The sequence below is a fragment of the Budorcas taxicolor genome, chromosome X (genome assembly GCF_023091745.1).
Source record: "Budorcas taxicolor isolate Tak-1 chromosome X, Takin1.1, whole genome shotgun sequence".
Classification (NCBI taxonomy): Eukaryota; Metazoa; Chordata; class Mammalia; order Artiodactyla; family Bovidae; genus Budorcas; species Budorcas taxicolor.
In genome coordinates this window covers 84,760,268-84,786,482 of record NC_068935.1, presented here as the reverse complement: position 1 = coordinate 84,786,482, position 26,215 = coordinate 84,760,268, and the positions used below count along the sequence as shown (strand labels likewise).

Sequence of the window (26,215 nt, the reverse complement as noted above, 5' to 3'; positions counted from 1 at the left end):
CTAATGTTCAGGATACAATAAAAACCACCTGTCAAACCAAGAGCCAGGGAGATTTTGACTTAAGTGAGAAAAGACACCTGACAGATGCCAACATTGAAATGACATGGATACTGAAATTTTCCAAGAAGGATTTTAAGCCACCATCATAAAAGTACTTCCAAAGAAGCACAACTTGAAAACAAAAATTCCTGGCAAAGAAATATAAACAAAAATGAAAAAAGAACAAAATGGAAAATTTAGAACTGTAAAATACAATAACCGAAATTTTAGGGTTTCGCTGGTGGCCCCATGGTTAAGAATCTGCCTGATAATGTAAGGGACACAGGTTCAATCCCTCGTCTAGGAAGATCCCACATGCCATGAGGCAACAGTCCAGGAGCCACAACTACTGAGCCCATGCTCTGGAGCCCAGGACATGCAATTACTGAGCCTGCATGCTGCAGCTACTGAAGCCAGTGCATGCTATTGCCTATGTTCTGCAACACAAGCCACCTCAATCAGAAGCCTACACACTGAAACTAGAGTAGCTCCCACTCGGCATAACTAGAGAAAGCCCTCAAACAGCAACAAAGACCCAACATAGCCAAAGATAAATAAATAAAAAATTTAAAAGCTCACTGGATGGTCCCAGTTGTAGAATAGAGATGACAGAAAAGAATTAGTGAATCTGAAAACATAACTATAGAAACTATCCAATCTGAACAAAAGAGAGTCAATAGAGTGAGAAGAGATGAACAGAGCATCAGAAACCTGTGGTATTACAATAAGATATCTACTGTTTATTTTTTGACGTTTCTAAAAAGAGAGGGAAAAAGAGATTGAGGCTGAAAAAGCACTTGATAAATATGGCTAAAAATTTCCCATATTTGGCAAAAGACATAAAACTACAGATTCAAGAGACTGGGTGAACCCCCAACAAAACCCCAAAGAAATCTACACCAAAATACACATAATAAAATTTCAGGAAAGTAAAGACAAAAACATCTTGAAAACAACTAGAGAGAAATGATGCATTATTTATGGAAATGATGATATGAATGTCAGTGGCACATTGTTAAAGAGCTGAAAGAACATAATTGTCAACTCGGACTTCTATATTTCATGATATCCTTCAGAAATGAAGGTAAAATAAAGACACTCTCAGATGAAGGAAACTAGATTTTGTTGCCAACAGAACTGCTAAAGGAAGTTCTTCCAGCAGAAAGGAAATGATAAAAGAAGGAACTTGAAACATCAGAATGAAGAAAGAAGAGGATAAAATACAAGTAAATTTAATATACTATTCTTTTGAGTTTAAAAAATTACGTTTGATAGTTGAGGCAAAAATTATAACACTGTATAATGTGGTTCTCAATATACAGAGAAAATATTACAAGAGAATTATAAAGGGCACAGGATAATGGAATATAAATGGACATAAAATTTCTACACTTCACTTGAGGTAGTAAAATGTTGAGAACAGCAGATTATGATTAGTTACATAAGTGTAATCTAAAGAAGCCACTTTTGCACAGCAAAGCAAACCGTAAATAAAACAAAAATACATCCAACAGAATGGGAGAAAATATTTGTAAATGATGTGACTGACAAGGGATTAATTTCCAAAATATACAGACAGCTCATATAGCTCAATATCAAAAAATCAAACAACCCAATCAAAAAAATTAGCAGATCTAAATAGACATTTCTCCAAAGAAGATGGCCAAGAGGCACATGAAAAAATGCTCAACATCACTAATTATTAGCGAAATGCAAATCAAAACAATGAGGTATCATCTCACTATGGTCAAAATGGCCATCATCAAAAAGTACAAGTAATAAAATCTGAAGAGGATATGGAAACAAAGGGAACTCTCTTGTTGGTGGGAATGTAATTGGTACAGCCACTATGAATAATAGTATGGAGTTTCCTTAAGAAACTAAAAATAGAGTTATCATATAATCCTATAATTCCACTCCTGGACATATATCCAGAGAAAACTATAATTTAAAAAGATCCAATGTTCAATACAGCATTATTTACAATAGCCAAGACATGGAAGCAACCTAAAAGTCCATTGACAGATGAATGGCTAAAGAAGATGCGGTGTAAACACACACACACACACACACACACACACACACACACACACACACACACTGGAATATTACTCAGCCATAAAAAAGGATGAAATAATGCCATTTGCAACATGGATGAACCTAGAGATTTTTACACTAAGTGAAATAAGCCTAAGAAAGACAAATATCATGTGATATCACTTATATGTGGAATCTAAAAAAAATAACATACAAATAGACCCACAGACATAGAAAACAAACTTATGGTTACCAAAGGGAAAAGAGAAGGGGTGGGGGAGGGATAAATCAGGAAGTTGATTTATACACAGTACTATATATAAAATAACCAACAAGGATGCACTATATAGCACAGGGAATTAAATATTTTATAATAACCTATGAAGAAAAAGAATCTAGAAAATATAAGCCCTATACTATGAATAATTACATTAACTATAAATGGTCAAACCCCACAAATATGGTATACAAAAAGACCAACAGAATGGTTTTAAAAACATGATCCATCTATATGCTCATATTAAAAATATATATGTATATATAATTCATTTCAAATATGATACAGTTGATTGAAAGTAAAAGGATGAAAAATATAACCATACAAATATTAATTAAAAGAAATGAGTAGCTTTATTAATATTAGATAAAATAGAGTTTAGTAAAATGTTCAACCCACCAAGAAGATGATAGCAACCCCAAATGTGTATGTGTATAGCAAACAACAGAACTTTAAATTCCTTGAAGCAAAAACTGAAATAGAAAGGAGAAATAGACATGTCCAAATTTACAGTTAGAAACTTCAATACCTCTTTCTGAGCAATTGATAGAATTACTGCACAGAAAATCAACAATGATAGAGAAGAACAAAGCAATACTATCAATCAAACGTTTGAATTGACATTTATACACCATTCCACCCAATAACAGTAGAAACACTGTTCTTCTCAAGCATATATGAAATTATATATGAAATTCTTTTTAAATATATATGAAACATTCTGTACACAAACCATATCCTGGTTCATAAAACAAACCTGAACAATTGAAAGGAACTGAAATAACAATACAGAGTGTGTTCTCTATCCTGATGCAATCAAACTAGAAATCTATAGCAGAAATATAGGGGGAAATTCTCCAGACGTTTGGAAATTAAAGAATATATTTCTAAATAGTCCATGGGAAGTTAAGAAAAACATATTAAATGAAAATGCAACACACCAAAATTTGTGACACATGGCCAAAGCAGTACTGAGAGGGAAATTTACAGTATTAGATGCTTATATTAGATAAAAGGAAAGGTCTCAAACCAATAGAGCACCCACCTCAAGAAAATTACAAATTTAACACACTGACTAAATTTAACACCCTTTCATGATAAAAATTCTCAGCAAACTACACATAGAGAACTTCCTCAACTTCATTTTTTTTAAATCTACATAAACCTACATCTAACCTCAAATCTTAAGGGAAAAATTGAATATTTTCCCCTTAAGATTGGGAAGAACACAAAGGGATCTACACTTAACATGCGTATTCAACATAATGCTAGAGGTTCTAGCCAATTAAATAAGGCAAGAAAAAGAAAAACCATATGTTTGGAAAGGAATAAAACTGCCCCTATTTGTGATTATATGATTATGTACATAGAAAATTCCAAGGAATGAACAAAACAAACTCCTTGAACTAATAAATGAATTCAGCAAATTTGCAGGTTACAAACTCAATATTAAATAATCAATTATATTAAAAAATAAAAAAAATAAAAAATCAATTATATTTATGTATACTAGAAATGAACATTTTTAGAGCAAATTTTAATACTCATTTATAATCACTCAAATTAAATACTTAGGTATAAATCTAACCAAAGAACTAAAGGACTTGTATGCTAAAAACTACAAAACACCAAGAAAAGAAATCAAACAAGATATAAATCAACAGAGAGATATAACTATGTTTGTGGATTGGAAGATTCAAGTAAAGATGTCATTTTTCCTGAAATTGATTTATAGGTGTAATAATATTCCTATCAAATTCTATCAATGACTTTTACACATACAGACAAGCTTATTCAAAAATTTACATGGAAAGACAAAGAAATCAGAATAGCTAAAACCTTTTTGGAAAAGAATAAAGTAGGAATAGGGCTTCCCAGGTGGTGCTAACAGTAAAGAACCCACCTGTCGATGCAGGTAGATGTAAGAGACATGGGTTCAATCCCTGTGTCAGGAAGATCCCCTGGAGGAGGTCACGGCAACCCACTCCAGTATCCTTGCCTGGAGAATCCCATGGACAGAGGAGCCTGGCAGGCTCTAGTCCATAGGGTTGCAGAGTCAGACACAACTGAAGTGACTTAGCAAGCTAGCAAACTGGGAATAATCACTCTATTCAATACTAAGCTACATTTAACTATATTAATCACATGTAATGCTGGTGAGGGCCAGATAGTTCAGTGAGGGAAAAAAAAGCCCAGACACAAACATATATATGTGTATGGCTAACTAAATTTTGACAAAAGTGCAAAAGCAATTCATTGGAGGAAAGACAGTCTTTTCAACAAATGGTGCAAAAGCAGTTAGATATCCATAGGCAAAACAAAATAACAAAAAAAAAAAACCTTGACCTGAACATCATACTTTATACAAAAATTAACTCAAAATAAATCAGAATTAAATGTTGATATAAATAAGCTTATCCTAAAATTTATAAGGAATGGCAAAATAAAAAATATATAAAACTCACACAAGAAAACAGGAGGAAATCCTCAGGGCCCCAGGGCTAGGCAAAGAGTTCTTAGACATTATGTCAAATGTACAATCCACAAAAGAAAAAATGATAAATTGGATCTCATCAAAAAGTTTTAACTTCTGCTCTTTCTCTGGTTAAGAAGATTTTTTAAAAAAAGATACAGTGTGAGTCTGAGTGAACTCTGGGAGATGGTGATGGACAGGGAGGCCTGGTGTGCTGCGATTCATGGGGTCGCAAAGAGTTGGACACGACTGAGTGACTGAACTGAGCTGAACTGAACAGTCTTGAGAGAAAATATTAGGAACCACATATCTGACAAAGGCCTTTTATCTAGAATATACAAATGACTCTCAAAATTCAAGGGTAAAAAACAATCCAGTTAGTAAGTGGGCAAAACATCTGAATCAACATTTTTCCAAAGAGCAGACATGGATGGCAAATAAGCACATGAAAAGATGTTCAACATCACTAGCCACTAGGAAAACGGAAATGAAAACCACCCCGACATACCACTTCATACCTATTAGAACAGTTAAAATGCAACATAGTGACAAGACAATACCAAATGCTGATGAGGCTGCAACAAATTTCCCTCTCAAAGATTTGATGGGAATGTAAAATGGTACAGTTCAGTTCAATTCAGTCGCTCAGTCGTGCCCAACTCTTTGCGACCCCATGAATCGCACCACGCCAGGCCTCCCTGTCCATCACCAACTCTGGGAGTTCACTCAGACTCACGTCCATCGAGTCAGTGATGCCATCCAGCCATCTCATCCTCTGTTGTCCCCTTCTCCTCCTGCCCCCAATCCCTCCCAGCATCAGAGTCTTTTCCAATGAGTCAACTCTTCACATCAACCACCCTGAAAAACAGTTTGGTAGTTTCATATTCTTTTTGGTAGTTTCTTATAAAACTAAACATACATATACCACACAATCCAGCAATTGCACTTTTGGGCATTCATCACAGAGAAATGAAATTTTACATCCACATAAAAACCTATACACAAATATTCATAGCAGCTTTATCTATAATAGTCCCAAACTGGAAACAATCCAAATGTCCTTCAAATGGGTTAATGGTTAAACAAATTGTGGTACATCCATGTTATGGAACACTACTCACCAATGAAAAGGAATGAACTATTGATCAGTGGTTCAGCAGTAAAAAATTTGGCTGTATTCAATACTAGAAAAATAAATGACCCAATCAAAAAATGGCCCAAAGAACTAAACAGACATTTCTCCAAAGAAGATATACAGATGGCTAACAAACACATGAAAAGATGTTCAACATCACTCATTCTCAGAGACATGCAAATCAAAACCACAATGAGGTACCACCTCACGCCAGTCAGAATGGCTGCAATCCAAAAGTCAACAAGCAATAAATGCTGGAGAGGGTGTGGAGAAAAGGGAACCCTCTTACACTGTTGGTGGGAATGCAAACTAGTACAGCCACTATGGAGAACAGTGTGGAGATTCCTTAAAAAACTGGAAATAGAACGGCCTTATGACCCAGCAATCCCACTGCTGGGCATACACACCGAGGAAACCAGAATTGAAAGAGACACGTGTACCCCAATGTTCATCACAGCACTGTTTATAATAGCCAGGACATGGAAGCAACCTAGATGTCCATCAGCAGATGAATGGATAAGAAAGCTGTGGTACATATACACAATGGAGTATTACTCAGTCGTTAAAAAGAATACATTTGAATCAGTTCCAATGAGGTGGATGAAACTGGAGCCTATTATACACAGTGAAGTAAATCAGAAAGAAAAACACCAATACAGTATACTAACGCATATATATGGAATTTAGAAAGATGGTAACGATAACCCTGTATGCGAGACAGCAAAAGAGACACAGATGTATCGAACAGTCTTTTGGACTCTGTGGGAGAGGGAGAGGGTGGGATGATTTGGGAGAATGGCATTGAAACATGTATAATATCATATAAGAAACGAATCGCCAGCCCAGATTTGATGCAGGATACAGGATGCTTGGGGCTGGTGAAATGGGATGATCCAGAGAGATGATATGGGGTGGGAGGTGGGAGGGGGTTCAGGATGGGGAACATGTGTATACTCGTGGCAGATTCATGTTGATGTATGGCAAAACCAATACAATATTGTAAAGTAATTAGCCTCCAATTAAAATAAATAAATTTAAATTAAAAAAAAGAAAACAGACAATCTCAAAAGGTTATATATTATGTGATTATAATATATATTATAATTATGTGATTATAATATATATTATAATTATATGATTATAATATATATTATAATCATAATTATAATCATTTAATATTATATGTTTATATAATGAATAGTATATATGTTTATATAATGAATATTATATATCATGAATATATGTGATTATATATTATAATCATATAATATTATATATTATAACAATCTTGAAATAATACATTTGCAGAGATGGGGAACAGATTAGTGTTTGCCAGGGAAAGTAAGATGAGGTATGTGACTATAAATGGGTAGCATAAGAGAGTTTCTTTTTGCTGATGGAACCATTCTGTATCTTGATTGTGATAGTATTTACACATATGTGATAAAATTGGACAAATCTATACACATAAATACACATAAAATTAGTGAATGTAAAAACTGTTGAAAACTGACTAAGGCCTGTAGATTGTACCAATGTCAATCTCCTAGTGTTGATATTGATCGACATCTAAGATGTGTAAGACATTACCTTTGGGAAAAGCTGGGTGAAGGGTACACTGGATCTCTCTATACTATTTTTGCAACTTTCCATGAATCTATACTTATTTCAAAATAAAAAGCTTTCCTCAATCACTCTTTATGCAATGAGTTTAGCTCTCCATTGGGGTCATTTTAAAGATCTGAGAACAACCTGGCAGTAACTCGGGGTGGCTGTCTGTCTATAACTGACCAAGTGCTAAATGTTGCCTGATCAGATCCCATGTCTCGACAGACATTTATGGAGATGCTATCAGTCCAACCTCCAGACCCGTTAAGTAGTCTTTAAATCCTTTTATTAAAAACCTTCCTTAAATATTTTTTTAAAAATCTGCCTGAAAAGCTGCTTTTCATAAGTTCAGATTTTTTATAACATCACCCAGCATTACAAGGTGGGAGGAGAGAGAGACGTGTGTGTGTGTGCTCAGTTGTGTCTGACTCTGCAACTCTGTAGCCCAGCAGGCTCCTATGCCCATGGGATTCTCCAGGAAAGAATACTAGAGTGGGTTGCCATTTCCTACTCCAGGGGATCTTCCTGACTCAGGGATCGAACCCACATTTCCTGCATCTCCTGCATTGGCAGGCAGATTCTTTACCACTGCGCTACCTAGGAAGCCCATAGAGAAGAGATAGGTGCCCTCAAAGATCTATTACTGCTTCGGGGGTATTTGAAGAACAGTTCTGAAGTCCTGCTAAGCCAGGCGGGGCACAGCAGCAACCCCTTCACATTGGAAATGGATTCCCATCTTCTGGGTTTGGTCTCAATTTCTGAATGTCACTGCACCAGAGCAGCGTGACTCAAATACCTTGCAGTTCTGACTTCACCTCCAAGTAGATCCTATAAAAACTCTCAGTTAATTTCCTACCATTTTTCATTAATTTTTGGATGTGTTTAAAACATAAACATGTCCATGAATTCTTAGTGTGATGTTCCCCCAAATTCTTAAATTCTTTAGATATAGGATTAAGAACTCCAGACCCCACTCTTCTTAATATTATGGGGACTGATTTATTTAGAGTGATGAAGTATTCACGTTCTTGTGCACAGTTTAAAATGGAACTCTCAGGTTATCAGCCAGTTACAGTTACCAAGAATATAGCTTTGCCCTTTTTCCCAACTGCTAGATGTTTAATCATGTAGAATTAAATTTTAAGGTACTATATTTCTTGATTAAAATGATTTCTACTTGCTCAGCATCTGGGGAGAATGTTTGCTACTGCCTGAACCACCTGAAATGGTGTAGACCCTTCTGGTCACTCCGAAGTCAAAACTATTTAAAGACGTACGGTAAGAAAGAATAGATAATTTTAAAAAACTATCTTAGTGAAATTAATTTCCAGAATTACAGAGACTTCTACATATTGTTTTGTGATGCATCTATAAAAGGTTCTTTTAATATGTGGCACTGAAGTGTTGTCATTCCTTAATACTCAAACTAATTCACAAATTCACTTGCACTTTTAAAAAACAGACTGTTCACTTAAAGATAGAAAGTCATACTCCCATGAGTTGGGTGTATTTTATCTCCTTTGCTACAGTTCCCTTGAGTATTTAAGTGACCAGCCAGGCCCTAAATACAGCTGGTTGACCTACTAACAGCCTCACTGCCATTAAAGGGAAATTTTCGTTCCAGGCTGCAATTGCTTGCAGTTGGCTTGGCTGAGGCTCCCTCGGTGGAACAACTCAGAAAAACACTCAGCATTTTAATCATACTTTTTTCAACCTTCGAAGCTGGGATGGGGAGGAGGAAGAAATAATTTCCTGCCGGCTTTCAAGGTTGACAACAGAAGATTTGGCCAAATGAATTTGCCTCTCTCTGGCCTTCTTGGCCCATTTCACGTTAGGTAGCCCTAGGTGTCGCCAGTGGCTCTGCCAACCTGCATGGGCACCTCCCTCCCTTCCTTGAATTGCACTAGTAGATTTCTCTTCGCCCTTCTTTCCTTCCAGTTTTTCTTGGTTTCGCCTGTCCCTGCCTACACACTTGTGCCAGTTAGTTGCCCTGTGTTCCCCACCAGAAGCCACTTCACAGATGCTAAACACGTCAGTGCCAGGACTTGGCACTTGGGCTGAGGGAGCTGAGGTTTCCGGGTATTCAACCCATCCTGTTATCACGGGGGTATTATTTTCCAGCCTATTGTAACAGCCTTCCTCCCAGACCTGCTGCAGAACAAATGGGCCGAGGATAGGCCTTCAGCCTCCTTTTCAAGGGCGACAGGTTCTTGGGCGGGGTGGGGTGGGAGGGGTCATCTTCCGATATCCTATTCTGGAACCACAGCCTGTGGGTGATGTTACCATCTAAGCTTATCTGTTAACCTGGGTTAAGCTTTCTTCACCTTCCTGTTTTCACCTCAAATCAGTGAGCTGCAGTACCAAGGAAAAGGGAAATGACTGACAATGTTTGTGACAATACAGCCATTAAGTTGTCTTTTTTTTTTTTTTAAGGGAGCTGCCTAGGGATAATGTTAAAATAATGCTTGAAATACCAGCAATGTCAAAGTGCAAGCATTCTCTCCCTGTGATTGTGAAGCAAAATGGAACAGGAAACATTGAGTTTGCTAATATAACAGCACCCCCCCCCCCGCCCACCCTTAAATAGCCTAGAAAAGTACTTTAAGCAGTATACATGCTATAAATCATTTCCAAACTTTTAATCTGAAAAATTAAGTGGCAGTGGCAGGGGACACTAGTCTATCTGCATTAGTCAATAATTCAGTCCTACTTAATACAACTTTCCCTTCAGGTGAAAACAGAGACTTTAAAAAAAAAAAAAAAGCCATGAACAAACAAAACTCTTGCCTGGGGAGTAAAGGGAGAAACAAGAGGAGAAGCCACCAGCCCATGTCCAAAGCTGAGCCACACCCCTACCCCTCCCTACTCCCAGTGGGAGAAGAGGCCTCACTTCTCTACTCCAGAATTCAGAGTAAAACCTCATTCCATGTGATTCATTAGCCAAACCCCAGAGTCAGCCAGTGCAGAAATGAAATGGCCATTATGAGAATAAAATAATTTTATCTTTTATTTATTTTAATTTTACCTTTTATTTCCACTTTTATCATACCCACCACCAGCTAAAAATTTCCCAAATTTTTTTAGCTCACTTCAGAACAAAAGGAATGTACTCCAAACCAGTATTAATAAAACTTGGGAAGAGGTGAATTTACCTCGTTGACTTGGGATTTTCCTTTCCTTTGAGCTGCTCTGAGGCACAATTTTAATTAGCATACATAATTGCTTTTGTGAGTCAAGTCATCCCTAACTCAAATAAAGGAACAGGAGTCAGTATTTTATACTATCTATTTGACTGCCCACTTGCAGCTGTTTGCCATCTACCAAGTGGGGGTGGCAGGGGCTAGGAAGTACCCAGAGCTTGGACCTGTCATTCAGGCAGCCCTTTAGCTGCTACAAGGCTATAAGTCAATGGAGTGGGGGGCACTAGGGCTGCCCCCACCATCAGCTTCAGGATTCACATGTTAGAATAGCTAGTCAGGGTACAGAGTCTTTGGGTCAGCCCAAGTCTAGCCCATCACTTCTGGTTCTATCTCCCTTCTGAGAGATCAAGGCACCACCCTTTCCTAGAACTGCCTACAGTCTAGTGGGGATAAAATGGCACCATGACCAAGTGCAGGTTCACTCCCGAAGGACATTCTCCTCTCCTGGGCCCACAGGCTTGCCAGAGATTGCCATACTTAGGAGCAGGAGATGGATTTTTCCTGAGCTCAAAATAATTTATCTTCCCCTTTGACTGTGGAGAAATAAAAACAAATGTAAAAGGCATTTAATAATGCTGGGAGTTTTGCTGTTCTTTGGGAGGGCTCTGTGTGTTTATTTTTAGCCAACCATCTCCTTTTTTTCAAAATGGTCCCCTTGGCAATCCCTAGCTTGGGGGATGGGGTGGGGGAGGGGAATGGACAAAAGGGCAACAAAGTTTAACTTTTTTATTGTTTTCCCTTCTTGCATCCCTGTTAGGGATAATCCTTTATTAGAGGAAGGGAGAGCATCTATTTTATTGCTTCTAAAATCTGTATATTTAACATACGCCAGCTCTAGGCTGTTTGAAAGGAAGTCCTATTTTTAAACATTATCTTGATGTTAGTGTTTTTGGCTTGCTGTTCCCATAACCTCTCTAAGGCAGTAATGAGTCCTTTTTGGTAATGTCTGGTCTCAGTCATGGGCAAAGTGACCTTCAAAGCCTTGAGATATTTTTCCTTGATGTTCACCTGAGCTGTATGTATGTCAGGACTGCTTCAGCCTAGTTTGTAGGAGGCTGCTCATAACTTTTCCCAGTCCATCATCTTTACAGAAGAACTCAGTCTCCAGCCCCCACCTGCTCCCCATACTTTACAAATGCTTTTGTAATGCTCTATTTCAGCCTTTCAGTTAAGCTGGTTTCTCTGCTTCCAGCCTGCTGGTTACCAAGACCAAACTATCTTAATCATGCAATATTAATCTATCCAAGCCAGCCCTCTATGCATTTGGATTTCAGGCCAGATTTGGGGCTTCTTGCTATCAGGGCCCAGAGATCTCTCTGTGTCCTCACAACACTCCTGTGCCTTCCAGGTCTCCTTCTAATGCTGCTGCCTGAAGGTTAACATTTTAACAGAAAGGGCTTTCATTCCACGAGTGAAAAATAAGTCTACAGACTTCCCAGGACTTCCCAGGTGGCACTAGTGGTAAAGAACCCACCTGCCAAAGCAGGAGACATAAGAGATGTGGGATTGATCCCTGGGTCAGGAAGATCTCTGGAGGAAGGCATTGTGACCCACTTCAGTATTCTTGCCTAGAGAATCCCATGGACAGAGAATCCTGGCAGGATACAGTCCATGTGGTCCCAAAGAGTCAGGCACGACGAAGCAACTTAGCACATGGACTTCTCAGGTGGTCCAGTGGTTAGGACTCTGCACTTCCACTGCAGAGGGCACAGGTTTGATCCCTGGTCAGGGAACTAAGATCCCCCATGGCACATGGCAAAAAAAGTCTACCTCAGTGGCTATCTTTGGAATGTGACTCTACAGCCAAGCACCCTGCTGCATGCATTCCAGGGGAGGGGAATCTGCTCGCTCTGGTCATCACTGAAGTCAAATAGGGTGGTCGTCTTCCACTGCTTCTTAACCCCCGAATTTCAAAACATTCACTATCAGCTGCTGTTCTGACATCTTTTCAGCACCCAGGATGACGGCCTCTCATGTGCAGAAGGCCAGATGCCGCTGGCTTGGTGCCTGTGGGCTGGAGCAGAGCTGAAGGCTTCCTGTTCCCATGAAGACATCACTGAGCTTGGTAACTTTTCTCCAACTGAAACTGCTTCCTGTTCAGTTCTCCAATAGTTCTCCACTTCCCTGTGCTTTTGAACTTGGGCCAGCGCTTTTTCTTATTTCCTACTGTTTTTTTTTTTTTGTTTAAATATTGCACCTGAGCAGAAACTTTTCTGGGGAGGGGGGCATACCATGGTGGCGTGAGGGCTCTTAATTCCCCAATCAGGAATCGAACTCGTGCCCCTAGCATTGGTAGCATGAAGTCTTAACCACTGGACCCCAGGGAAGTCCCTAGTTCTTTCAGTAGAGCAGTTTCCTTGGATTCCACTATGAAGCGAGAGGATGAGGGGCCAGAAGACCCATGGAGACAGAAGTTCATTCATTAATCACCTTTTTTGACTGGACACATAAAATGAAGCCCCATTTGCCTTTTTTTAGTTTCAGTCTTTCCTGTGCTGCTTATGCTGAGAGCTGAGAAAAGAAGTACTGAGGAATTTTAAGCCAGCTGCTTATAAATGTTTTTTAAAAACATCACCCCCAACTATTTACTGGAGAAGGCAATGGCAACCCACTCCAGTACTCTTGCCTGGGAAATCCTATGGACAGAGGAGCATGGTAGGCTAGTCCATGGGGTCGTGAAGAATCGGACCCGACTGAGCAAATTCACTTTCACTTTTCACTTTCCGGCACTGGAGAAAGAAATGGCAACCCACTCCAGTATTCTTGCCTGGAGAATCCCAGGGACAGGGGAGCCTGGTGGGCTGCCATCTATGGGGTCGCACAGAGTCAGACACAACTGAAGCGACTTAGCAGCAGCAGCAACTATTTATATTCCATTTGTATTCATGGGAAACAAATCCCTGCACAGACTAAAAAAAGCCTCTTTGAAAAACCCCTCTGAATCCTGCCTCAACAATGTCAATAGGCACTTCTGCCTGCCAACCCTGCCCCGCACAATAAAGAAGGCTCTCAGGAATACAGTGAAAATGTATAGAGTTCAATCTTATTTAAAAGCAATTTTTAAAAAAAAGTAAAAAAAAAAAAAAAGCAGCCTCAGTTCCCCAGTGATAGTCTCCTGAAATAGCTGAAGTTCAAGTCACTGAGTACAATCCCCTGTAGCAGTAATGGAAGGTCAGCTTAATAAGAAGCTTGCTACAACCTGACAGCCTGTGTAAGTGTGGTTTAATAAAGGGAAGACATTTAAAAATATATATTTATTTATTTATCTTTGGCAGTGCTAGGTCTTTGTGAGTGAACACAGGCTTTCTCTAGTTGAGGCAAGCAGGGGCTACTCTCTAGTTGTGGTGCATGGGCCTCTCATTGCAGTGGCTTCTCTTGTTGCAGAGAACAGGGTTTAGGGCATAGGGGCTTTGTACTTGTAGCACGTGGGCCCAGTAGTTGTGGCCTGTGGGCTCCAGAATGTAGGCTCTGTAGTTGTGGTGCATAGGCTTAGTTGCTCCATGGCATGTGGGATCTTCCCGGACCAGGGATCGACCCGTATCCCCTGCATTGCAAGGTGAATTCTTAACCACTGGACCATCAGGGTAGCCCAGGATGATCATTTAGATTTCAAAATATGTCCAGTCTTTCAAAAGAATCACAGAAATGACACTTTGCAAATACAGGTGCATTGAAGAAGGACTAAGAAGTGAATTTCATCTTGGCATCTGGTTACCACAACCTGAGGTTTGCAGCAATTATTCACTGTCTGAGATAAACTGTAGGGTCAGAGAGGGCCCTGGTGTTGGGAAAAGGATTTTCTATCCATCATACTAGCCACATTGAAAAAAATAGAAAAATTGCTGAAAATTGTTGCTGAAAGTCTAAGAAACAGACACTCCAAGAAACAGGTGGTGGGGGTGGAAGTTGGTGCAACTTTCATTGCAGTAGCTTCTCTTGTTGCAGAGCACAAAATGTAAAGCCTATATACCCTATAGGTATATATATATATGAAGTGAAGTGAAGTTGCTCAGTTGTGTCTGACTCTTTTCGACCCCATGTACAGTAGCCTACCATGTTCCTCTGTCCATGGGATTTTCCATACAAGATACTGGAGTGGGTTGCCATTTCCTTCTCCAGAGGATCTTCTGATCCAGGGATTGAACCCCAGTCTCCCACATTGTAGGCAGACGCTTTACTGTCTGAGCCACCAGGGAAATCCATATATATATATATATCCTATATACTCATTCTTCTATACTGTAGAAAGTTTTCTTAGGGATGTACTTCAGTTCAGTTCAGTTCAGTCGCTCAGTCGTGTCCGACTCTTTGCGACCCCATGAATCGCAGCATGCCAGGCCTCCATGTCCATCACCATCTCCCGGAGTTCACTCAGACTCACGTCCATCGAGTCAGTGATGCCATCCAGCCATCTCATCCTCGGTCACCATCCAGCCATCTCATCCTCGGTCGTCCCCTTCTCCTCCTGCCCCCAATCTCTCCCAGCATCAGAGTCTTTTCCAATGAGTCAACTCTTCGCATGAGGTGGCCAAAGTACTGGAGCTTCAGCTTTAGCATCATTCCTTCCAAAGAAATCCCAGGGCTGATCTCCTTCAGAATGGACTGGTTGGATCTCCTTGCAGTCCAAGGGACCCTCAAGAGTCTTCTCTAACACCATAGTTCAAACGCATCAATTCTTCGGCGCTCAGCCTTCTTCACAGTCCAACTCTCACATCCATACATGACCACAGGAAAAACCATAGCCTTGACTAGACGGACCTTAGTCGGCAAAGTAATGTCTCTGCTTTTGAATATACTGTCTAGGTTGGTCATAACTTTTCTTCCAAGGAGTAAGCATCTTTTAATTTCATGGCTGCAGTCACCATCTGCAGGATGTACTTACATGTACATTAAAATGTAATTAAAATTAAAAATCCAATTAAAAATGTAGCAATGAAACATTGGGACTAGGAACTAGTTAAATATGTTACAATACATTCTTACAATGAAATACTAGATAGTCATTAAAAAGAAGATGGGGACTTTTTTTACTTTTTAGGTTTCATTAGTTTTATTTTGGGAGAAGGCAATGGCAACCCACTCCAGTACTCTTGCCTGGAAAATCCCACGGATGGAGAAGCCTGGTGGGCTGCAGTCTATGGGATCAATAAGAGTCGGACCCGACTGAGCGACTTCACTTTCACTTCTCACTTTCATGCACTAGAGCAGGAAATGGCAACCCACTCCAGTGTTCTTGCCTGGAGAATCCCAGGGACAGAGGAGCCTGGTGGGCTGCCGTCTATGGGGTCGCACATAGTCAGACACGACTGAAGCGACTTAGCAGCAGCAGCAGCAGCAGTTTTATTTCTGTAACCTTTAAATCACACCCCACGAATTAGATTTTGTCACAACTGGATTTAGGGATGGCAGAGGAATCAAATTCACTATTTTCTGAAACACTGACACACAAAAGGGGAGGGAAGAATTACTTAGCTAAGGTTATTCACAAAACACCATCAGAAAAATCCATAAACAAAAGCTAAACACTTAATCATTAAGTTTAATGCTAATTGGTAAAGGATTCTAAATCAATTCACTGGCATAAAGTTTCTTGTTTAAGTCCACAAATCTTTCTCTAAACATTACTGATCCTTTGCCAAAGGATAAATGGATGATTTCACCAGTATCTTATGACACAGCTAGCTGTTGGAATATTCCAGAGTAAAATGGAAAATAATTCTGTAAGAATGTGAAGGCAACAATTAGCAGCCAATATTCTCAGTTCAGTTCAGTTGCTCAGTCATGTCTGACTCTTTGAGGCCCCATGGATTGCAGCACACCAGGCCTCCCTGTCCATCACCAACTCCCAGAGTTTACTCAAACTCATGTCCATTGAGTTGGTGTTCATCCTCTCTCATCCCTTTCTCCTCCTGCCTTTAATCTTTGCAAGCATCAGGGTCTTTTCAAATGAGTCAGTTCTTTGCAGCAGGTGGCCAAAGTATTGAAATTTCAGCTTCAACATCAGTCCTTCTAATGAATATTCAGGACTGATTTCCTTTAGGATTGACTGGTTGGATCTCCTTGCAGACCAAGGGACTCTCAAGAGTTTTCTCCAACACCACAGTTCAAATGCATCAATTCTTTGGTGCTCAGCTTTCTTTATAGTCCAACTCTCACATCCATACATGACTACTGGAAAAATCATAGCTTTGACTAGATGGACTTTCATTGGCAAAGTAATGTCTCTGCTTTTTAATATGCCATCTAGGTTGGTCATAACTTTTCTTCCAAGGAGCAAGTGTCTTTTAATTTCATGGCCACAGTCACCATCTGCAGTGATTTTGGAGCCCTCTAAAATAGTCTGTCACTGTTTCCATTATTTCCTCATCTATTTGCCATGAAGTGATGGGCTGAGATGCCATGATCTTAGTTTTCTGAATATTCTCAGAATTTCCAATTATCAAAAGCATATACAATTTTAATCTAGGAAGGTCAACTTTATAAACTTAAGTTTTTAGATTCAAAAGCATCCCACTTTAACTGGTACAGGAATACTGAAAATAGTCCCTAAAAATCTCACTAAACAATTTATAGAAAGAAAAACATTCCCTTATATTTAATAATGTAGTTGGTAATGGATTCTTCAAAACAGGTGATATACATGCTTTTAACTGATGACCAGGGACTGATGGGTGGGTGACTGAGAGAGGTGAACATACTCAAAGGCCACATTCTCCGCATTGCTCAGTTTCAAGTACTTGCCCAAGGTAGTGATTACCTTGTTATTTAGAATCTGAAACTTGTGAATTCAAATTCTCTCCACTGTCTTCTTCAAAGGCATGTTTTTGATAACCTCATCTTTGCCATCATGTTTGTGGACTTTAGACAGATGACAGCAGAAATCCAGTATGGCAAAGCGTCTCTCCTGGTCACCCAAGAATGGTGGGAATGTAAATTGGTGAAGCCACTATGGAAAATGGGATAGGGGCTCCTTAAAAAGTTAAACATAGAACTACCATATGATCCAGCAATTCTAATCTTGGGTATTTACCCAAAGGATATGAAAACAGTAACTCAAAAAGATATCTGTACTCCCATGTTCACTGCAGCATTATTTACAACATCCAAGATATGGAAATACCTATGTGTTCATCCATGGATAAATGGATAAAGCAAATATAGTATGCAAGGAATTACTATTCAGTCATAAAAAAAGAATGAGACTGCCATTTGTGACAACCTGGAAGGCATTGTGTTAAGTAAGTCAGAAAGAGAAAGACAAATACCGTATAATCTCAGTTATATGTGAAATCAAGCCCTCTACTCCCCTCCTAAAACCCATGAACTCATAGATGCAAAGAACAGACTAGTGGTTGCCAGAAGCAGAGGGGGCAGGGGGCAGAGGTTGAAACAGGTGAAGGGGGTCAAAAGGTATAAACTTCCAGTTATAAAATAAATAAGTCATGGAGATGTAATGTACAGCATGGTGACTAAAGTTGATAATACCATATTGTGTGTGTATACACACACACACACACACACACACACACAATGACCATGTCACATGGCTTGTGGGATATTAGTTACCCACCCAGGCATTGAACCTGGGACCTCAGCAGTGAAAATGCTGAGTCCTAACCATTGGACCATTAAGGAATTCCCGTATACTTTAAAGTTATTAAGAAATTGGATCTTAAAAGTTCTCATCATAAGAAAAAAACTATATAATTATGTGTGGTGATAAATATTAACTAGACTAATTGTGGAGATCTTTTGCAATACATATAAATACTGAACCATTATGTTGTACACCTGAAAATAATATAAAGTTATGTCATATCTCAATTTAAAAATTTTAAGGAGTTAAAAAGATTTAAGTACAAAAGGGCTTTATATTTCTGTTTGAATTTGCATAAAACATTCCTAGACACACATCACAAGAAACATAGTGATTACTTCTATGAAGTGAGCCTGTGTGTGTCTTAAGTCACTCAGTTGTGTCTGACTCTTTGCAACCCCATGGACTAGCCTGCCAGGCTCCTCTGTCCATGGGATTCTCCAGGCAAGAATACTGGAGTGGGTTTCCATGACCTTCTCCAGGGGATCTTCCCAACCCAGGGAGTGAACTCATGTCTCTTTCATCTCTTTCATTGGCAGGCAAGTTCTTTTCTACTAGCGCCACTGGGGAAGCACTGAAGGAATGTGAGAGGGTGCTATATAGAGCCATGATTAATTTAAGCTGTTTTCCCTATTTCCATATTAACACTGTATAGCTGTGTGGTATTTCACAGCTCCAAGCTCCTCCACATGAATGATTGTGGCAGACAGCTCACTGCTCATCAACACCCTTTTAGTCCCCATCCTGATCTTGATCCAGTGGCAACAGCTCAGCCCAGGGCATGAAGCAAGACTGGTCCAAGTTGGTGACTCTCAACTTTGGCTGCACTGTACAATCCCCTGGGGAGCTTTTAAAACATCCCAATAACTGGATCCCACCCCAAACCAATTGTATCAGAATCTCTGTGGATTGAGCTCTTTTAATAGTGACATTAAAAAAAAACAACAAAAAACAAAAAACAACAAACTCCTCAGGTGAAGGTAATGCTCAGCCAGGGCTGAGAACCCACCGGTCTAAGCCAGTCAGGAGAATGCCTTTCCCTTTCACCAATTACTGGGTTAGGTCAGACCACGTGACCCAGTTCTAGCCAGTGAGACATAGAAGGAAGTCAGCTGGGGTAGGGGTTTCTGGGGAAGGTTTTATAACCAGATTGAAGGCAAGAGAGACATATGAGGGAAAACTGCACCCCTTACTAACCAGCTTCCTTCTTTTCTGCATTTTCACAACCCTGCACAGTTGGGTGAGAAAGTGATGCTTCTTGCTGAGACTACCATCTTGTGACAATGGGAAGACAATTTGATGAAGAAAAGCCAAGAAGATAGAAAAGACGGAATAGGCCTGGCTCCTTGGTGACTTGGTTTGTTGCTACAATTCCCACCCAGACCTGAAAAAAAGTGCACTGATCTCCCACCCTACCAAATCCTGGCTGTCAGGTCTGGAGCATCCAGAAGCCACTCAGGTTAATTCACTGCTGAGCCGGGGGCATGCTGCAGGGTCTCAGGTGAAGGACAGCCATGGGGAAGATGGCCCTAGCTAGAGTCACAGGCTTTCCTGTGTAGCTGCTGTTGGCAGTGCTCAGGGATATTTTATTGGGTTTTTCAGTATTAGTAATAAAGCTAAATGTGGTTCTCACCCTAGACTAGCCACTAAACCTGGCTGTGGTGGTGCCAAAGGTGTGCCAGGAGATAGTAAGTGGTGGGGGGCAGATGAGGGTGTGTTATAGCGGAGAGATTCTGAGCTCTGGGGTCTAACACCACTGCTGCCTGACCTTCAGTAGCCCAGGTGTAACTTTGGGCAAGTTATTTGATTTCTCTGAGTCTTTGATTTCTCATCTATAAAACTGATAATATGCTGTGATGAAAGAAATGCTCACATATGGCAGTATGGGGAAGTCCTTCTGGTTTATACATGATTTAACTCAAATGTGATGCTAACTAAAACAGCCTGTTTGTGGCCTATCAAACATACACTGTTCATCTACTTTATTAATGACAAGGGCACAGAAGTAAAATATTGTCCATGTTAAAAATAAAAATTAAATGTCTCGCTTCCTGGGATACCAATGCTGGTGCTCCTTCCGTGATGACTCACTTCCCAGGGGCTGAGGCCATACTGACTGTGTAGGTGCTGATTTTTTTTTGAAACCTGGACAGAATGGATTCCTGACTTGCTTAGTGTTCTTTGTTCTGAAAAAATATAAAACTGAGCTGAAAACCATGTTTCTCTGGAGAAGTTCTTCAGAGTCATCCGTCTTCCTGTCTTCCAGGCTATAGTCCTCAGTTTGGCTCAAATAAAACTTTTTCTATTCCTATTATAGATTATTTATTATTTTCATTGGCAGTCATAACAATGATATAGCCACTATGCCTAACTTAATGCATTGGTACCCAAGGATCCATCCCCTTCCCATCCCTAGAGTGCAATGTGACAGACTTTTGGAAACTCATCAGTTGGCCAATAACATTATCCTTCTAGGAACCAGGAATACAAGCATTTTAATAAATCCACTGATTGGTGGTGACATGGTGCTTGCCCGATAATTCCAGCGGAAAGGCCGGAGGAAGAGTTCAATCACCAGAGAATGAAAGAGCTTAAAGCTTGTTCCCAGATGTCCCTGCAAGCTTGCAAAGGAAACCTCAATTGGCTGTTCCAAACTCCAGCACCAATGTCTGGCCCCATAGTCACTGCCACCCACACAGAGTCTAACCTCCTAGAGGATGAAGACTTGTGGCCTCGAGTCCTACTCTCAGTTCACTTTCTTACCTCACCCCAGTCAGTGCCAAATGTTAGTAAAAATGAAAAAAATAACAGTAAAAATTTCTGGGAGACTGTCAGCTCTTAAAGCCATAAAACACTGCAGTTAATTTGTCCTCAAGAGACGGCCCCTCAGACCCATAAAGGAGGGTTGGGAACCATTGTGTTACTTACATCTGTAAACACAGGATTAGCAGATGAAAGGATGTTTTTGTTAAAAAGTGACAAGTTCCAAGTCACCCAGTGCCTTTTACCTTCACTCTTCTTAGGAAAGAACACAGACTTCCTAAGCAATTACAGAAACTAAGAAAACCACTTGATCACTGGAAGAAAAATCAGCTTCCAAAATCACTCTGCAACCCTGGCTCCATTAACAGCAAAAAAATCCATCTTCATTAACATCTTCAACTTTGTCCTCAGAGCTTCATCCCAGAGGAATACTAAATTACACTGTAAACTAATGAATGGAAACTTAAGTCACTTCCGCCCAGCCCACGATGCTTTTCCTCCTCTGGACTGCACCCTTCCAACTCATACAAAGTTTGGGGAATCACATTCCTATTCCACTCACTAGACTCCTGAGGTCAGCATCATGCAGAACAAACTTCCCTCAGCCCAACGAACAGGCCATAGGCTGACCCAGACACTGAACACATTTTGAGATCATGTAAGCCCCATTTTGGCATCTTAGGATAGCTTTGGATATATGCTTTACACAGAAAGAACCAAAAAAAAAAAAAATGGGGGGGGGGATATCTTTTCACAAAGATCCTTCTGCAGTCACAGCCAAAGATGTTAATTGCCCATCCAAGGTTCCATCTCTCATGGGGAGGGGACGGGGCAGAGCTGGGGAAGCCCAGCCCAGAGGTTCTGTCTGCATTAGAGCAAGCAGACGAGGCAGCTTTTGTGAGCTAATGTGAACGGGATATGGTCAAATATCCTGCGGGTGCCAGCAATTGGGGGCGGGGGTGGGGGGAGTCACCAGGGGAAATAAAAATCCATTCCTGGCCAATATACCAGAGCCTGAGACACACACACACACACACACACACACACACACACACACACACACACACGTGCAAAAACTGTCGCAAGAGAGGCCTGACTACGCCTGTCTGCTTGGTAAATCCGAAGGAAAGCCTCCGAGTCTGCAAGTCAGAGAGGCAGAGGCAGAGAAGAAATATGAAACGGATTAGGGGCAGGTAGGATAACAGTGAATAACTTTCCCTCAAATCTTACTTTTTGGTTTTCTCTGTGCCTACAAACACTGCTTCAAAAGGTTTCCCCATAGGACAGAGTGGCCTCAAGATGAAATGATAATGATGGACCTCAAATGGTCCACAAAATCCTATACTTTCCATGTCAATTCCCAATATCGAGCTTCATTGTGACTTTCAAACCTTCTCTACTCCGCTCAGACCCCTCCTCCCTCTCCTTTCCCCACTCCCTCATTCTCAACAGACCATACTACCTCTTACTTCAGAGAGGAAACAGAGTGCGGAGGCTTGGGTCCCGCCTCAGCCATCAACGTCTACCTTCTCAGGGTCTTCCTCTGGGAAGGCAGGTGGCTATTCTAGAGATCCAGGTGACTTTCCCAAATGCTCCCAGCTGGGCTTACCCCACCGCTCGGATCTATTTTCACCCGCTGAGATCCATCTGGGACAGCATCCCTCCCCTCCCCCTGCAGGCTGATCCAAGCGCCCCGAAGACACTTTCCTGTCGCTTCCCTGCCTGGGGGCCACCTTACCCGGATCCGTCCCGGGGGCGCGGGTGGCGGACTACGTGGTGCCGTCCGCCTCGGTCTCCAGCTGTGTCTCCTCGTCCTCAGGCGGCTCGACATCACCATCTTCCCCGCTACGAGGGTATGCCAGCAGGCGCATGGCTGGGGCGCAGGCGGCCTCCACCTGGCGCACCTGCTCTCGGCTCAGGCGCTCGCGCCAGGCGTGCACGGCCTCGCGGGCATCGCGCGCTGACAGGTGGAAGGGCCGGTCGGCGCCATAGGCCGCGCCGCGCGTCATGTTGAGCGCGAAGGCGTCCAGGGCTGCGAGCGCGCGGAGCCCGGCGAAGCGTTGCAGGCGGCGCAACTGGGCGCGCGGCTGCCGCACCAGGTCCTCGTAGCGCAGCCTCAGGTAGCGGCGCCGCAGCCAGGTGGGAGCGCCGCGCGCGAACAGCAAATCGCGCATCCAGGCTTCGCAGATCACCTCGAGTGCGCCGGTCAGGAAGAAGTCGGCACGTGGCGTGGCGGGCAGCGCGCGGGATGCTCCTCCGGGGCGAGCACCCACGCCATGCGCCAGCAGCACGCGGTGGAAGCGGTCGCCCCTCTGGCGGGTGCGCAGCACCTGGATGCTCTCGCGCAGCAGCCCCTGCCGGGACTTGAGACGAGAGTTGTGGACAGCCCGCGGGTCGCGGAAAAGCTGCACCACCTTCAGGTTGAGGCCTGGGTCGCGCAGAAGGGGCACCAGCACGCCCAGGTCGAGGAGGCGCACGTCCTTGATGACCACGACCGGATACTTGTGGCACTCGGCCTCCAGGGCTCGGAGTGCCACAGGTGGGCAGCTGCGCTCGCAGGCAGTGTCCTCGACGAGGCCGACCTCGGCGCGGGCCCGGGGTCCGCCAGGGCACAGCGGCGGCGAGCAGATGACCTTGTTGGTCCGCCAGCGAAAGAGGGAGGCCGTGGTGAGATTGGCCGCGTCTGGGGGGCGCGCGGCAGGGTCACCGGGCGGCGCGTACAGCTGCAGGACTGAGAAGTCGCAGCGGAAGAGCGAGCGCAGCATGTCGCGGAGTGCGCCCTGCAGGCTCTCGGCGTCGCCCGGATACAGCGCCTGCCACAGATGCCACATGGGCTCGTACAAGTAGAAAACGTCCGGGTGCTGGTTAAAGAGCTCGCCCAGGAACGATGAGCCGGTGCGCCAGGTAGCATGCACGTAGATGTGCTGCTTTTCGCGAGACGCGGCCTCCCCGACGGCGCTGTTGAGGTTGCCCGAGGACCTGGGGGACCCGCCAGCGACCCCCTCCTCGGCTGGCCGCGCCTCCGCGCCCTGCTCGCGCTCGCCCGCCGCCGCCGCCTCCAGGCTCCACACTCCCAGGCTGCGCTGCAGGCCCGGGCAGTGCCGGGCGCCCTTGTCCCCATCGCGGCCGCCGTCCAGGACCGAGGGGACGAGCAGAAGCACCAGCGTGTATAGCACCAACAGCAGCGCGAACTTGCAGTACTCCCGGCGCCGCCGCCGCCGGCCCTTCATCTTTCACCTAACCGCTCCAGAGCGGGTGGAGCGCCCTTCCTCTCTCCTTTCTCAGAAATTCCGTCCCGAGTCCGCTCCTCCGGCTTCTTGAGACCCCTCTGCGCCGGGAGGAGCGGAGTCACCGGGGCCGTGCATCCACAAGGGAAACTCTGGAGGCGCTGGTGCTGCGTCCCTGCCCTTTCCTGGCTCAGCCCTGGAGAGCCGCCTATTGGCCGGCTTGAAGCGGCCGGCCCCGCCTTCCACCCGGCAGCTTCTCCCCGCCTCTCTCTCCGCTTGGGTTAGCTCTGTCAAATCTGGGCGGGGTTGTCCTGGGGTGGGGGACGCCAGCTGGGGGCGCATGGAGCCAGACCCCACCTTTCCCCAACCCCTCCTTAATGAAGTCAAGTCTTCATGAATTGACTGCAGGCAAGGAAGGGGCTCGTGTGTACAGAATGTACCCAGTAACAGGACGTGGACCCCATCCGGAGAACTCCACTGCCTCTCCTGTTTTATGTCCCCTACTTGGCCATCTCTGTCGTAAGCAGACCCTCCTCCACACTATTTAGAATGGGGTCCCTGGTCACTATCTACATCTGGCGCCCCCGTCAGCCACGGGGTGGGTGTTACTGAGTGCTGGATGGAAGCACTTCTTTAGGATAAAGACAGAGGTTGCATAGTGCATCGTGGTCCAGAGGAATGGGAGGCCCTACTTGCACTCTCACAGAGTGTTTACTTGTCTAGGTATACCCTGTGTGGAAATGTAAGTGTTATGTTCCTAGGGCTTGCTCTAACTCATGTCCATCGAGTTGGTGATGCCATCCAACCATCTCATCCTCTGTCATCCCTTGCTCCTTTTGCCTTCAATCTTGCCCAGCATTAGGGTCTTTTCCAATGAGTCAGTTCTTCACATCAGAGTACTGGAGTTTCAGCTTCAACATCAGTCCTTCCAATGAATAGGTTGATCATAGCTTTTCTTCCAAGGAGCAAGCATCTTTTAATTTCATGGCTGCAGTCACCATCTGCAGTGATTTTGGAGCCCCTCAAAATAAAGTTTCTCACTGTTTCCATTGTTACCCTATCTATTTGCCAGGAAGTGATGGGACCAGATGCCATGATCTTTGTTTTCCACATTTTGAGTTTTAAGCCAACTTTTTCACTCTCCTCTTTCACTTTCATTAAGAGGCTCTTTAGTTCTTCTTTGCTTTCTGCCATAAGGATGGTGTCATCTGTGTAGGTGAGGTATTTCATATTTCTTCCAGCAATCTTGATTCCAGCTTGTGCTTCATCCAGCCTGGCATTTAGCATGATATACTCTGCCTATAAGTTAAACCAGCAAGGTGACAATATACAACCTTGACGTACTCCTTTCCCTATTTGGAACCAGTCTGTTGGTTCATGTCCTGTTCTAATTGTTGCTTCTTGACCTGCATACAGATTTTTCAGGAGACAGGTAAGGTTGTCTGGTATTCCCATCTCTTTCAGAATTTTCCAGAGTTTGTTTTGATCCATACAGTCAAAGGCTTTGGCGTAGTCAATAAAGCAGAAGTAGTTGTTTTTCTGGAACTCTCTTGCTGTTTGGATAACCCAACAGGTGTTGGCAATTTCATCTCCGGTTCCTCTGCCTTTTCTAAATCCAGCTTGAACATCTGGAAGTTCACGGTTCATGTACTGCTGAAGCCTAGCTTGGAGAATTTTGAGCATTCCTTTGCTGGCGTGTGAGATGAGTGCAATTGTATGGCCGGTTGAACATTTTTGGCATTGCCTTTCTTTGGGATTGGAAAGAAAACTGACCTTTTCCAGTCCTGTGGCCACTGCTGAGTTTTCCAAATTTGCTGGCATATTGAGTACAGCACTTCAATGGCATCATATTTTAGCAT

The 26,215-nt window shown here is 42.8% G+C and overlaps 1 protein-coding gene and 1 non-coding gene across 4 annotated transcripts in view; one reads left to right on the top strand and one right to left on the bottom strand.

The window, feature by feature from the left end:
- CHST7 (carbohydrate sulfotransferase 7) overlaps nt 1-24,459 on the bottom strand; it is a 520,876-nt gene extending 496,417 nt beyond the window's left edge. For all 3 annotated transcript variants that reach the window (XR_008201614.1, XM_052663799.1, XM_052663798.1), the window contains exon 1: nt 22,868-24,459. Coding sequence is in view for 2 of the 3 variants with exons in the window: in XM_052663799.1 (XP_052519759.1) it covers nt 22,899-24,359 (1,461 nt within the window). In the remaining variant the exon portion in view is untranslated. The remainder of the gene's footprint in view (nt 1-22,867) is intronic.
- On the top strand, nt 12,430-12,502 carry TRNAG-UCC (transfer RNA glycine (anticodon UCC)). Its single transcript has one exon. It is a non-coding gene; the product is annotated as a tRNA-Gly (tRNA).
- Nucleotides 24,460-26,215: the final 1,756 nt, after the last annotated feature.